At 42.0% G+C, this 14,882-nt stretch overlaps 1 protein-coding gene across 3 annotated transcripts in view; it reads right to left on the bottom strand.

The window, feature by feature from the left end:
- Positions 1-7,454: 7,454 nt before the first annotated feature.
- The window catches only part of LOC147623318 (aromatic aminotransferase ISS1-like), a 70,369-nt gene continuing 62,941 nt past the window's right edge, over positions 7,455-14,882 (bottom strand). The window contains exons 9-10 of one of the 3 annotated variants that reach the window (XM_086821450.1): positions 8,390-8,439; positions 7,455-8,289 (exon numbers count right to left, since the gene is read on the bottom strand). In XM_086821450.1, the coding sequence (XP_086677576.1) occupies positions 8,416-8,439 (24 nt within the window). In that variant the 3' untranslated portion in view covers positions 7,455-8,289; positions 8,390-8,415. Of the gene's footprint in view, positions 8,290-8,389; positions 8,521-14,882 lie in introns of all 3 variants that reach the window. The other 2 variants (XM_086821449.1, XM_086821448.1) reach the window with 2 other exon arrangements.

Here is a 14,882-nt window from a genome sequence, read left to right as displayed (position 1 = left end):
GAGATCTACATCAGGCTACAATTTTACCCTTGGCTCAGGAGCTGTTTCAGGGAGCAACAAGAGGCAGCCAACTATTGCCTTATCGAGGTAGAGTATCGGGCTACTTGTGGTGCTGCTTGCGAGGTGGTGTGGCTATGGAGGTTGCTTGGCGAGATTGGGTTTCCACAGAAGGAGCCCATGGTCATCCAGTGCCATAACCAGAGCTGTATCGCTATTGCTCAGAATCCGGTCTTCCATGCCCAGACCAAGCACATAGAGATACAATATCACTTTGTTCGTGAGAAGATTTTGGCTGGTGACATTTTGCTTCTTTATTGTTCAACGGAGGACAATGCGGCAGACCTCTTCATGAAGTCTCTACCTCAGGCTATGCTCCGGCAACACTGGGGTTGGTTCCACATCCAGGAGCTGAGAGGGGGTGTTAGCAATCATCTCTTGTCTGTACATTACACTAGGGCCTTTGTTGTGGGTGTGCTTGCCCAGTTTTGGTGTTCCCCCATTTTTCCTCAATCTCCATATATGTTTTCCATTTTTCCTGGGTGTGGTAGACATGTCGGTTGTATCAGATGCTGGCTGACTCCTGATGAGTTGATACCCGACCTGCTGTGTGTAGCACTGGCTGATTGTTGGATACCTGGTCGACCTTCTTTTTGCTGGTCGTGGGCTGCTGTTATTAGTCGTGAGCACATATGTTGTTGTTAGCTTGTTTTGGATTGGCCGACTAGCAGCATGGGGCCATATAAAATGGCCCCTTGCCTCCCACACTTGCCATTGTACATTTCAAGATTTTTTGGTGTGTATATAGAAGAGTTACACAACTTCTCTCTCTCTCTCTCTCTCTCTCTCTCTCTCTCTCTCTCTCTCTCTCTCTCTCTCTCACACACACACACACACACACACACACACACACACACACACACACACACACACACACACACACATCTGCGTTTTTCTCTCTACAGCAGTTGTCTTCATTTTTGCTCTGCATTCTGACAGTTACATGGTCATCAAGGAGCCATGTACTACTCACTACGTTGTGATTTGTGATGCACTTTGTAGTGTATTTTTCCTGGCTCCTACAATTTCAAGTGTAAAATTTTATACATTTCAGGTATTTTGAAAATTTATGAGTAGAGCAGTCAATTTATATAAGAATCTGTATGGGGGTCACTTGTAGTATATTTTTTCTAACTCAAATTTGGCATTGCCTACATTTTCAATGGTAAATAATTATACATTTCAGGTATTTTAAAAATTTATGTGTATGGGGGCTACTTGTAGTGCCTAGGATTTGAAATCATGACCTTGGATTCATGGCAACCTTATGCTAACTACTACACACGTTACTCCATAAAAATCCCATCCATCACACCATAAAACCCCATCATGTACGTTAAGCCTTTCATAGCCTTGAATAATCTAAATGTATGCCTTCCATCACATTATCTATTTATTCCTGTATAAGCTTGCTATAAATTGCATCAATCCAAAGCCATATATCACAACATAAGAACCCAATTGCGTACATTAACAATCAAGCACAATCTTCTATCGCCATTGACTCTTCCATCTCTAAGATTTTTTTTTCCAGGGGTGAGTGTGACAACGCGAGTCTATGTGATGACGTGAGTCAACATTTTTTTCCAAGAAATATATATATATATATATATATATATATATATATATATATATATATATATATAGAGAGAGAGAGAGAGAGAGAGAGAGAGAGAGAGAGAGAGAGAGAGAGAGAGAGAGAGAGAGAGAGAGAGTTTGTATTTGGGTGTGTGGAAATTTTCTCCTAAGGTAGGGGGGTGTTTCAAAACTTCAAAGGGGAGAATTTTAAAGGATCTAAAGGAGATAAAAATTGAAAAGGCCTAAGGAAAGGTGGTTTGTACGGGCAAGATTGAGCGTGCATATGTGTATGTGTGGGTGCACATGCAAGTGAGTGTGGGTGTGATGCTCGGAGGTGCATGTGACTGTTTTTGATTTTTAATCGTTTTTTTGGTTTGGTTTTGTTTTGAGTTTCGAGTTTCTAATTATTTCCAGGTATATTTGTATGTACAATTAATAGGAAGTGCTACACTACATATGTACAATGAGGTTTTAAGGTTTCGGCTTACTGTGGCCTCGCACTAGCGAAGGTGGAGAGTCGCTTACCCATCTACACCAAAATCCTGGATGCCACTATGCATGGCTTTGCTGGTACGCTTGATTGAGCTGTCTTTTGAGTTGTTCCATCTTATGCGTTGGTGTTGTGATGGGGCACACACAGGTGTTGCGGGTTCGGGGCGATCTTTTTGAGCCCTGGGTGCTCGACGGTGCCATAGAATGTACAGTTCTTCTCAGGGTTTGGCACTATGGGTGACTCTTCTTCGATGGGAACATGGACGCTTAGGACCACTGTACATGGAGTTTGCTCTTGAGCTGATCTGAGTCCATGATTCCTTTTAACTTTTTTGAAGGTAAACAATGAGGACATCCATATATCACTTATTAAGGTGAACAATGTTTTGCTTGAAAGGCAAAAGATGTGTTTGAACACTTCTTTTGAAAAGCTTTGAGTGTTGTAAAGCTAATCGCATCCATTGAGGCCTTGCAAAAAATCAATGAGTTGCATATACTAAGGGAGAGGTTTAAAATGCAATATGCATTCTATGGGACATGCAAATCTTGCATGGGTAATGTGGATTGCAAGATGTGAAAAGGAATGCCAAGTAATACAAAGATATTGTGGTATATGAAAGGACATATATAGTCCAAAGGGGCTCCTCCTATTGAAATAGGCAACATCACAATACTCATAGTTGTAAGCCCGAGAAGCTCATACAAATCACTACAACCGTGCACATACAACATTACACGAACAAATGAAAAGTACGGGGGTTTGACTCTCTAGCACTCTCGCCACCCAACCATAGGCTCCAAACCACATGTAGTGGCTCTGTAGTGGTAAGCCACACACTAAGCTAGACACCTGCATAACCCTGGTAAGCTTGCATCCACAAGGCATGTGTTCCATACAAGTTATGGGTTTTTCAGTGTGATCAATGTGGCGAAATGACCGAAAGGAGGGTGGAAACTCCTTCACAAGTTCCCCCCTTGTGGCCCTTCCTTCCCTATGATCCACTCCCTCCTGGAGTTTGAAGAGAGGAAAATGGCTTGCTTTTTCATGTAGTCAGGTAAAACTTGCTTGCCTTAAAGTTATTCTATTTCGAAGGGTATGACAAATGTATAGGCTCCTTCCCTTCTACTTGGCATTCGCCAAGTGCCTTCCCAGTTCCTAAAAGGTAGTAGGCAGGTGGTATGGGCCCTCTGACCTCTCTCGGGGCTTTCCTCCCACCGCCAAATATCTCACCAATGTTACGTGCGTGGATGGTTGGGACCATAATAAGATAAGAATTGAAAGGTCCCACGTTTTTTGCCGGGATGTCGTTCAATCTTCCGTCCCCAATAGAGAGGTAATCTGCTCTTGGACCATATCCATGTCTATCTGGCAACACGTTAAATAGGGCATGGTCACTTGTGAAAAGACTCTGATTTTCCAGCTTTTGGAAGGAAAAAGATTATGGATACGAGAAAGAAGAAACCGCAACCGCAGCCTTGGATGATTCTTCCTCAAGTAAGTTCTAAAGAATGCCCTAACCAAAATGATTTATCCATTTCACATAATTTGGTCAGTTACGTGTTTTTCATAGCACATTTCATGTTGTGCCACAGAAAGATGGATTACCTAAAATCAGTTGAATTCCTAAATCATGAAAACAACTCACACGATGGCATCAGACGGGGCAAATCATCCATCCAGGAAGAACAAGAAGTGGTATGCTTTGACAGCAGTGTTTCCTTCCTGTACTCTAGTGCTTTTGGAGCATCCTAATGGTTACACCAAATGGTCAAAACCTTAAAGACTTTGAGATTGTTAGAAACGAATACTTCCCACACGTGTCCTCTAGGAGAGATTAGTTTTCCATGAGTTCTTAAAGAATAGACAATTGACACTTTCTTTTTCACAACAAAGGGAGTCCTTCATATTCCTATAGCCATTTTTTAATTTAGCTTTCCCTTGCTACACCATCACTGTTGTTGTTCTTAATCCTCTCATAATGTTACGTGGGCAGGAGAGCACTGAGGTGAAGTAACGGATGGGGAGCACTATGGTGGGTGGAAGGGGCGGGCTGATGAGTATCAAGAGTGGATACAGAAGGAGGGAGGATGTGTCGTCCATTTGAAATGATCATTTAGTCTTGAAAAGTGTAAGAGGAATTTCACTAAATCTTGGGCTAGGTGATGAGGAAAGAAAGGTTCAATACTTCAACACCCCGAGAAGCATGCAATGTTTAAGACCCGTAAAATCTCTCACTAGCTAAACAATTATTCGGCCATGTCACTCATTCCATCATTCTTTCACGATCCGATTCTGGTTCTATCTGCTTTAGAGGTGGCCAATAGCACAGGTCCTGCTTTGACTGACTTTCTGAGCCAAGATCCCGATTGGGAAGAGAGAAATCAGTCAATCCACACATCCTAACCCCTTCCAATAGACTAATCGAACAAGTATAGGTTCAAGGAATCAAACAAATAGAGGTCATGTTGAATGCCGTCGGTACATCTATGCTCGGAACTTCTAAGATATGTCATGGTCTAGTCCCCGAAATACGCTTAGCATTCAAAGTCTTTGAAATAATTGACTCGAGAGTAAGGCTTTGGTCCTTCTTACGTTGGAAAGCTCACAAAAATGAGCCACAATCCCAACTAGATAGCCCTATCACAATGTAATATAATAAGTATTCAGTCGGTCTCTAAACACTAGCCATATGTCCATACAACACGGGACATAACATTATCCCTCTACTAATGAGCGAAAGACTAGGATATAAAATCTAGATATTGGCATCGAAGTGAAGCAACATTCTCTGAATTGTTGTCTTCATCCGTACGATCCCTCCATCTAATAAACCACTCATGAATAATTTGATTCCTAAGGGTGTGATCCCTACGATCCACAACAATGATTGGCTCATGAGCAACATAGGAGCGGCTCCTAGTTCGAAAACCAAGTTATCTTCTATACTGAGCATCTCTTTTAGTCTACTAACAAGATGAAAGACGTGATGCATGCATACTCTCCATCTGTAACCTATAAGAAGCCTCATTAATCTTTTTTAAGATTGTAAAAGGTCTAGCAAATCTCGAAGACAACTTATGGACTTTTCGAGACTACATTACCGTAGTCTTTTGGGATTCTCAAGTAAACCCATCGGCCTCCTTCCCTAGGACTCTAGATTATCGCTTCTAGTTAGGAAAAAACTGCACTCTACCTTGCGTACTCTTAATGCTATCTCTTAGGATCTAGATCACTTATAAAGGCTAAACAACTTCTCAATAAACAAATGAGCAGGTTGCACAACTGAGACATATGCATGCATCATGTCCTCCACAATCCGATTCACATGTTCTCAGCCTATCCATTAGACTCAAGATGATTGAATGAACTTACTCAGCTTAGTGTTAATTTCTTGAACGCCTCACGCCAAAAATGTCTAATGAACTTAGGATCTTGATCCCATTGACAATATCACATGGTAAGCCATAAATGCTAAACAACTTCTCAATAAAAAAACTAGCAAGTTGCACATCTGAGATTTTCCCTTCCATAGAGATGAGCCTAGCCAATTTGATGAGTCGGTCACAAACAATCACCCAAACAACATTACTCACAGAGACCTATGCGGGTAGCATGTCTTCCATGGTCTGATTCATATGTTCTCAGTCTATAGTCCATCAGACTTAGTTCATCCATCAAACTCAGGATGATCACTCATACTCAGCTTAGTGTCCAATTTCTTGAACACCTTAGGCCAAAAATGTCTAGTTAACTTAGGATCTTGATCACTAACAATAACAAATGGCAAGCCATAAAGACTAATCAACTTCTCAATAAATAAATGAGCAAGTTGCATAGATGAGATTTTCTCGCTCTTGTTACTGTCTGCAGCATTATCCCGGCGAGCATAGGTCACAACAGTCTCAGACATAATTGCAAGAGTAAAGTCTATACAACACTGCTAAACAACTCTTTTTTTTTTGAAAGCTGTATGCTGTATACAAGAGCCTTTGAAATTTAGGCGAGTAGAGTCGCAGCTTCGAAGCAAAAGGAGTCGCAGGCGAAGAGGCGAACAAGGTCGCAAGCGATGGGTGAATTGAGTTTCAGGCGATAGGCGAACTGGGTCGCAGGCGAGCAGTCGAACAGGCGAACTGGGTCGCAAGCGAGTAGAGTCGTAGCTTCGAAGGCAAAGGGAGTCGCAGGCGATAAGCGAACTGGGTTGCAAGCGATGGGCGAACTGGATCGCAGGCGAGCAGTCGAACAGACAAACTGGGTCGCAGGCGAGCAGGCCTCTCTCTCACACACGTGCGCGCGCGCGCACACACACACACGAGCGCACAGAGAAGAAAAGCGAGCTATATAGCAGGTCGTGAATCCTAGAACATGCTCTCACACACACACACTCCACACACACACACACCGCGCGCGCGCGCGCGCGCGCACACACACACACACACACACACACACACACACACACACACATATATATATATATATATATATATATAGAGAGAGAGAGAGAGAGAGAGAGAGAGAGAGAGAGAGAGAGAGAGAGAGAGAGAGAGAGAGAGCAATCCATTGAAGACATAATGACACCCAATCAATCACAAATAAAATATCAAGAATCATGGATGTGTAAGCATAAGAGTAGATCTCTAATAAGAGATGGCATTGGCAATGGTGATAGCATGGCAATGGTCTTTGCCTGCTCTACAAAAGCAAGGTACAGATATCATAGCCTCCTTTCAAATATGCAAGGGAAGCATGTATGAGTAGCAGCCTAAGCTAAGCACTTCCAGTATGTATTATTGAGTTTATCGCCCTTCAAAAGAGCATGCTTTGCATGTCGTTTGTGATTCAGGTATACCTTGGTATAGTCTTATCTCCCAGTGTACATAGTGGGGGAGGAGCATAGTCAAATGGCAGCAACTGTGTGGAGTGTATTCTGCACTGGTTTTGCCAAAAAAAGGGGGGAGATCCTATAACCTTTTTCTGAAAGGGAAATTAGATTGTGATTCGTAGTGATAATAATTGGAGCCACGCCTAACATCGGCCTTGGAAGAAATGCTCCATACAAGTGAGCTCTCTGAGGTAGCAATGAGGAGGCCTGAAGCACTGCATCAAGCAAATCAATGTTTCTTGTTCACCATCCACCCAAAGCTTGATAGCTTGCTCTTGTGTTTTTAACCCTTAAGAGCTTGCTTCGCATGTAATCGTTGGAAATCACTGGTCTAACCTATATTTTGAGACCACTTAGCATGACTTACGAGATTGGGCAAGGCCATGCATTTCATAGCAGACATATATCTTACATTGCATGGGACACAATTACACAAGGACTATAACAATTTCTAACAGCATTCTCTTCATCCGCTCAGATTAGATCTATGCATTTCAGCTGCCCATTCATGTGACAAGAAAATACACACATTGTTTTCTGTACAAGAACTTTGTCCAAGCGTCAATGTATGTAGGGTAATGAGCTCCTGGAATATTCAATGCCCAAATAAGGAGTTCTGCCTTTCCACTGCCATGATCCATTAGTGACAGAATCATGCCATCAAATTCCCACCGAGGTTCCACGAGACTCTGGAGCTCCGTGATTGATGGATGAGACGTGCCAATGAAGAATTACTGATATATTATTCAAGTAATCTAATGAACATCAAAGAATTCTTTTGAAATGCCAAGAACAATCACCAATTGGAACGGTACAAATATCCGGTTTGTCATGGAGCCAATCCCTCCTTTACAAGTTGCTCCAAGCCCTTCCTCAACCGGGCTGCTGCTAACCTGCAGCGGTCCTCGGGTAAGCCACCAAAAGAAACTCGAATATGCCCAGGTCCTCCACTGGCACTGCCCGGGACCACCATGACCCCATGTTTCTTTGCTAACCATTGAACCACAGCACCATCTTCTATTGCATTATCTGGCAACTTTGCCCATAAGTAGATCGCACCTTCACCACCCTTCACTGCATCCTTTCCTAAGGGTAACAATGCTTCCTTCACTATATTGATGTTCTTTGAGAGCTCTTGCACACGCTCATGCACCCATTCGGGACCCACCTCCAGAGAGAACAAAGCCAGTTTTTGTCCGATGATAGAGGCACAGATTGGAATGTTGTCTTGCACTTTAAGCAGCTGAGCACCAAGGCCCTCTACATCTGATGGGTATGCTATCTGCATTGCAACACATTTTCTTAAACTCTGTACTAAGTTCACCTTCAAAATTTACTTATAACACAAAATACACCAGACAGACAGGCATGCATGCACACACCTCTACTAATTGGACTTGCATGTCTTTCATGCCTTGAAGAAGTTACCTTCCTGGAGTAAAAAATGACTTTCAGCAAGGATGAATTGCTACATAATTACTTTTAGAAGTAATACCATTACTCTCAAAGAACTCTGTCCAAGACAATAGAAGGCCGTATCACAAACATTTTATGGAAATATAAGATATAGTAACAGAGTAGTGATATACTCTTCGCCTTCAAACTGTTGAACAAAAATACGAAAAATGTAAGACTGCATCGGGAAGGGGAAAAGATAAACCATGTCATAATAATAAGTTTAGTTGGCCTACATTATTTATTGAATAACAACGCTCCACCCTTGTATTTATTGCCCGAGGGCTGGCTAGCTCATGTATGTAAGGTCCCCATTACAAGGAGTTGCCATGGCCACGTATGTACTGGGAGGCCAGATGGTTTGCAGACAGCTTAGAAGGGTTTGGCACACCTGGCAAAATAGGCTACATGCTCGTGGAGTTTATCCCAAGACACTGTCCTCGGGTTGTGGAGCCCGATCAGGCACCCTCACGGCTCTAAGATGAAGAAATTGTTTATTACGTTGCAGTGTTTTCTTAAGCACAATGTGCATTTCTGCACCAACACTACCCAACCTTCAACATTACAAAAAGTCACACTAGGTTCTATGCACGTTTTAAACGACAAAGCTTTTCTTGCAGCCAGCCGCAAGGCACAAGTTTTATAACATCCAAATGTCACAAAAATCAGACTCAGCATGCCAAGCTGCTCTCCTGAAATTTCCCCAGCTCATTTCAATGCTTTTGCTCCATTTATTTCCTCAATTGCTTATTTCTTTATCAAAAAGTTTTATAGCATCCAAATGTCCCTTTATTAAAAGCCTTTAATTACTCTCTCTCTCTCTCTCTCTCTCTCTCCAATCTGACAATGATATATGAGGCTCCTTTTTGCAGATGAGGAGGATTGTACGATTGAGAGGCTTCAGGTCATGATGCTCTCACATATGATCAGCAGAAAACCATCAGTACCACACCCTATTATCCAAGCAGAGTTCGGGGCAGCTCCTATGATGATAGAGGAGCTCTAGATGGATAGCCTACCACCAGGTATAGTTTATTAGGTTAGATGCCCCCTCTCTCTGTCTCACCCATCAGGACACCAAGTCGATTATCCAGTTTGATGCACACTCAAACCATCTGGATTGTGCCCGCAGAGCTTCCCACGAAGATGCAGTTTTACAGGGATCATTTTCTGCAGATCACAGCAGATAGATTAGTCCAGAGGCCAGGATACCTCCAAGGACATATGTCACATGCCATGAGGATTGCAATAGGGCAGATACGGGTTTCATCTCACTGCCTCAGAGTGGAGATAGGGAGAGCAGAGGGCTTTGCAAGAGGGGACTGGATCTGTAGGACTTTGCTCCATGGATGATGGAGGTATTGGGTATTATTGACTTTGCTCCATGGAGGTATTGGGTATTATTGAAATTTGAGAAAGCAAGACTCCGTAAGAGGCCAAGAAAGGAGGGAGCATGTTCTAAGCTCTCTACTAGGTATCACGGACCTTTTAAGGTGATCAAGCACATCAATGAGGTTGCTTTTTGGCTTGCATTGCCAAATCATTGGAGGCTTCACAATGCTTTTCGTGTGAGTCTATTGCGGAAGTATGTAGGGCTAGAGCTAGAAGAGCCTGTCATAGAAAACCCGCCAAAGATTGATGAGCTAGAAAAAGTTCTTCAACTTGATCAGATTACATTTCACAAGGAGAGAAGCTACGTGCCTGCTGGGAAGCTTTCCAAGCGATACCTTGTGAAGTTCAAGAACTACTTGCCTATCCTCGTGAAATGGATTGATGAAGATTACTTCAAAGATTACCCACAACTTCTTCAAGCATATCTGGAGGCTTTTCAATTGAGGACAATTGTTTAGAAGTCTGGAGGGATGTCACCATTTGGCCGCCTAAGTGGCTCTCCCCTATTTTGTGCCAAGGTACGGGAGGCCAGGGAGCTTCGTGTCACTCGTATTGAGACCAGGACACTGGTGTCACTGTAATAAAGTAGATTTGGTTGCACATGCACATGGGGGATGGGGCCTAGGCACTTGGGCTTAGGGTCATTTACATGTGTACTTTTGGGGGCCTTGGGCTATATTACACATAGGGCTCATGGGCATTGTGATCCTATTCACTCAATAGACATCTATGTATTCTTGGTGCTCATGCCCAAGCTTTCATGGTGGGCTTCTTCCATATGAGATCTAGGATGGTGACCTACACCCTTGATGTTTACTCCATGTGATGAGTGAGCCTCTTTCTTATAGTGGTATCAGAGCTTTGATTTTGATCCATTTCCTTGAATTTTCTTGAATTCTTGGAGTTTTCTTGATTTTCTTGATTTCTTGATTTCTTGATCAAGAAGATGGGTATGCTGATTTTGATTGGGTAAAGTTCCATTTCTTGATCTATTTCCTAAGCTTTTGGGAGCTATGGGTTACTGTAGACCAAACTTTTGGGGTAGCTTTATCAAATTTGAATCTCGGGACCAATATTGGGGAAGATTTTACTAATCTTGATTAGTGCTATACTCATTCCCTCTTCTTCTTGCTTGATCTCAAAGGAATTAGGGCTTCAATCTTTGGCTGAGCACTAGCATTGACTTAGGGTTTTGACATGCCACATTATGAGCTTCATAATGAGCCAAGTAATGGAGTTCTTCTTGGTGAATCTTGCCCGTTAGGCGGAGACTTTTGCTGCGCGACTGGGGATTGTTAAGGAGCAAAATACACCACGTTTGCTTAGCCATTGTGTGGCTTAAGGCTTAGCAAAGCCTAGAGATGCCACAAGAAGGAGTCTACCTTATTCTCAAGCTTTAATCGAAGGTGTTTTCTGCGCACAATTCAGTCTGCTAATGGCGCGATTCGTGCTATTTTAGTTGAGCCAAGGTATGACCTAAAGCTTAAGCAAGCACTAGATCCCCTTTAAGCTTGATCTTGGGGAAGAGTAGTTGGGCGATTTAAGCAGATTCAGCTGCGCTTTTTCTGCAACCTTGGAGCTACTATTTGTGGTAAATCATTTGCCATTGCTCTTAATCAAGGTTTCAAATGGATTCTTAAAGGCTTCATACACTTGATTTTGCAAAGCTTGAAACAAACGGTGAGTCTTCTTAAGGCTTATGGGCTATGTCTTGATGTTTCTCCATGATAAGTTTGGGGATTTATCATTAGGGTAAAGCATGTCTCATTTGAGACTCTTTTGCATGAATTCACACCATATGTAGCAAGATTGAGATAATTGATGTCTTGATTAGAGATTCTCTTGCATGATTTACACATATCAAGCAAGATTGAGTCAATTGGTATATCCAATCAAGGGTTTTTGAGAGAGTCTTCATCATACACATGCTTTGATGCAATCTATGCTTAAGTGATGCTATGTTGGATTGCCTATGCTTATCTTATGCCATGGTAAGGGCATACTATGGACATTAGAGCTTATGGACTATGTCTTGATGTTTCTTGATGGATAAGTTTGGGGATTTATCATTAAGGTAAAGCATGTCTCATTTGAGACTCTTTTACATGAATTTACACCATATCTAGCAAGATTGAGAAACTTGATGCATAATGACATTAATGGTTAATGTCTTGATTAGAGATTCTCTTGCATGATTCACATATATCAAGCAAGATTGAGTCAATTGGTATATCCAAACAAGGGTTTTTGAGAGAGTCTTCATTATACACATGCGTTGATGCAACCTATGCTTAAGTGATGCTTTGTTGGACTGCCTATGCTTATCCCATGCCATGGTAAGGGCATACTATGGACACTTGATGTGTTGAGTTCATTTGAAAGCTATGGAACTATGCCTTGAAGATGAGAAGAGCATGAGTGCATGGTAAGAAATGTAAATGGTTATGATATTGAAGATGAGAAGAGCATGAGTGCATGGTAAGAAATGTAAATGGTTATGATATTGACATGAGTTCATGAAAACAACCTTGTAAGTGAAGTTACTAATCTTTTCAAGCATCCTACACAAATCCCACACACACATTGTATTCACATTTCTCTTCCTAGAATCTTGAATGTGTGTGAGGATACCTTGGCAATCGGTTGGAGATGATCTTCGTGAATCCTCCCTACCGTGAGTGTCTTGGAAAAGTGGTAAGGTGGAGGATTAGGTATTGGCGGTGAAGACTTGGTCCCAACCCTTGGCTTGACAATATTCACTAAGGAGGTGGGAAGGCTTGGCTAGGAGATTAACAAGCAAAGCTCTCCATCAACACTCAATCTTTATCAGTACAAAGATTACATTGCTTTATCGGCACAAAGGTTACATGCAATATGCCATTGGTCAATGTATGATGCAATGAGGATATGCTTTTGATTCTATGCCAAATGCCAAGGAAGCATTGATTGTTGGATTAAGTTCATTGGAAACCTTGACATTTGGCTCCTAATACAAAGGAGACCATGTCAAAAATTTTCAAAAATTACATGCATGGATTGGATTGAGGGCATTTGTAGACACACGTAAGGTGCTTTTGGATGCCAAAGTTGCTTGGAAGCAAGGATAGAACATGTGGAACATGCGGAAGGCAAATGGGTACCAAAAGAGCACTTGACCTTTCCAACAAGCCTTCAACCTCTCCGTTTTGACACCATTTGGATCCCCAACTTGCCATTTTTAATCGGAGGTCAAACTTCGATCCAGTTAGAAACAACAAATTATTTGGGACAAATGACATCATAAGATGGATGCACATCATTAGGGCTTTCCAACAATCCATAGTACACCCGAATCCGATGTCGTTTGGATGGTCAAACCTAGATGGTTGACTTTGACCAAAAAGTCAAAACAGAGTATATCTGCACTTTGACTTCTTAGGCATAGTTAGTACTCATTATCACAAGCTCACACACCAAATTTTATTTAAATCCGGTGAGTTTTGAGGAATCTATAGCCTAATTTCTATTTTCAGCAGGGTTGTATAAACCCTAAAACAGAGAATATTATGGCTATCCAAAAAATATCTGTTCTTGTATATTTGGATACTACGCAATATCTATCCATAGAGCCCTAGATCATCATTTTTTGACACCATTTAAGCCTTCTACTAGCCATTTTCCATTTTTAGTCATTATGCTAAAGGGACATCCATCTAACCAAGCGATGGGACTTCAAGAGATAAGGGAAGACAGGGAAATGGTGAATGAGGATCATGTATGTAGAGGTGATTGGTGAAGAGGATATGAATTATAATTATAAAGGTAACAACAATAATGCAAATATGATACATGCAACAAATCATGTGCAAATTGGGCCAAATTTTGCAAGTGTGGCCAATGCATCAAATCAGTTTGGAGGAGCAAATATACAAGCGATGCCCGTTATGACAAATGACATGTCACAAATGATGATGATGATGATAGGCATGATGGGAACCGTGATGCAACCATTTGTGGAAAGCATGATACAAGAGCTTAGGAGTATTTGTGATAACATAAAGAGCATGGATGAAGATAAGAGTGGATCATCTCACAATGTTCGACAAGCTCATGTTAAAGACAAAGAGAATCATCACCCAGTTTTCATTCTACTTATGGTGCTATGCGCAACCCAATGTTTCCATACACACCCAATGAAGCCAAAGGCAAGGGTCATGTATTTCTAAATCCAAGGAATGAAGGCTCAAGATTCCCAAGGAGTGATGTTCATATTCCATTCAACAAAAGCCAAAAATGCACTCATGATCTAGGTGTATCCGCAATTAAAAACATGTCCACGATGCTCACCCGGATCGAACGGAAAGGATAGGAGGGTGTCGTCGACGGTGAGGCTAATGATAATGATGCCTGGATCAAATGGAAATCCAAGCAATGCATGATCCACGACCGTATCGATCCTGCCTCCTCCTGGATCAAATGGACGATGTAATGCAGCACATCCATCCATCGATGAGATGCATCCAATGTCCCCTTGGATCAAAAGGATAATGCACCCATACATAGGACCCTGTGGGTACATGATAGTCCGTATAGAATCACCCACTCGGATTATACGTGAATATATCATGTCCAAAAGTGAATGCCTAATAGACTATGTCTGTGTCAATGCATAGGCATCCATGAGCATAAAAGGAGAATGCCTCATACTCCATAGCATGCTCCATCAAATGTGAATCCATGTCCTCACTGCATCCATCACCATGCGTAGGTCCATAGGCATGATCCACATCACAAGTGACTATCTAAACATGATCCATATGTACCAAGGCATAATCCTCATCACTGTCCGCATGACTCTTGTAGAGCTCACAATCATAGACTCTCCACTTATCTCTCAAGAAAGGGTCAATAGATTGGGTTTCCATAGATCCTCCATGAGATACCCAATAGCTGCTCACTACTAAATGCATGAGTAGCCTCATCATCGATGTCATCCATATCATCAATGTCAACCACATCGATGATATCCTCCATATGCTCGCTAGCATC

Source organism: Cibotium barometz, chromosome 27 (assembly GCF_041138505.1).
Source record: "Cibotium barometz isolate CiBa-2024 chromosome 27, ASM4113850v1, whole genome shotgun sequence".
Classification (NCBI taxonomy): domain Eukaryota; kingdom Viridiplantae; phylum Streptophyta; class Polypodiopsida; order Cyatheales; family Cibotiaceae; genus Cibotium; species Cibotium barometz.
This window is presented reverse-complemented; position numbering and strand designations above follow the sequence as displayed.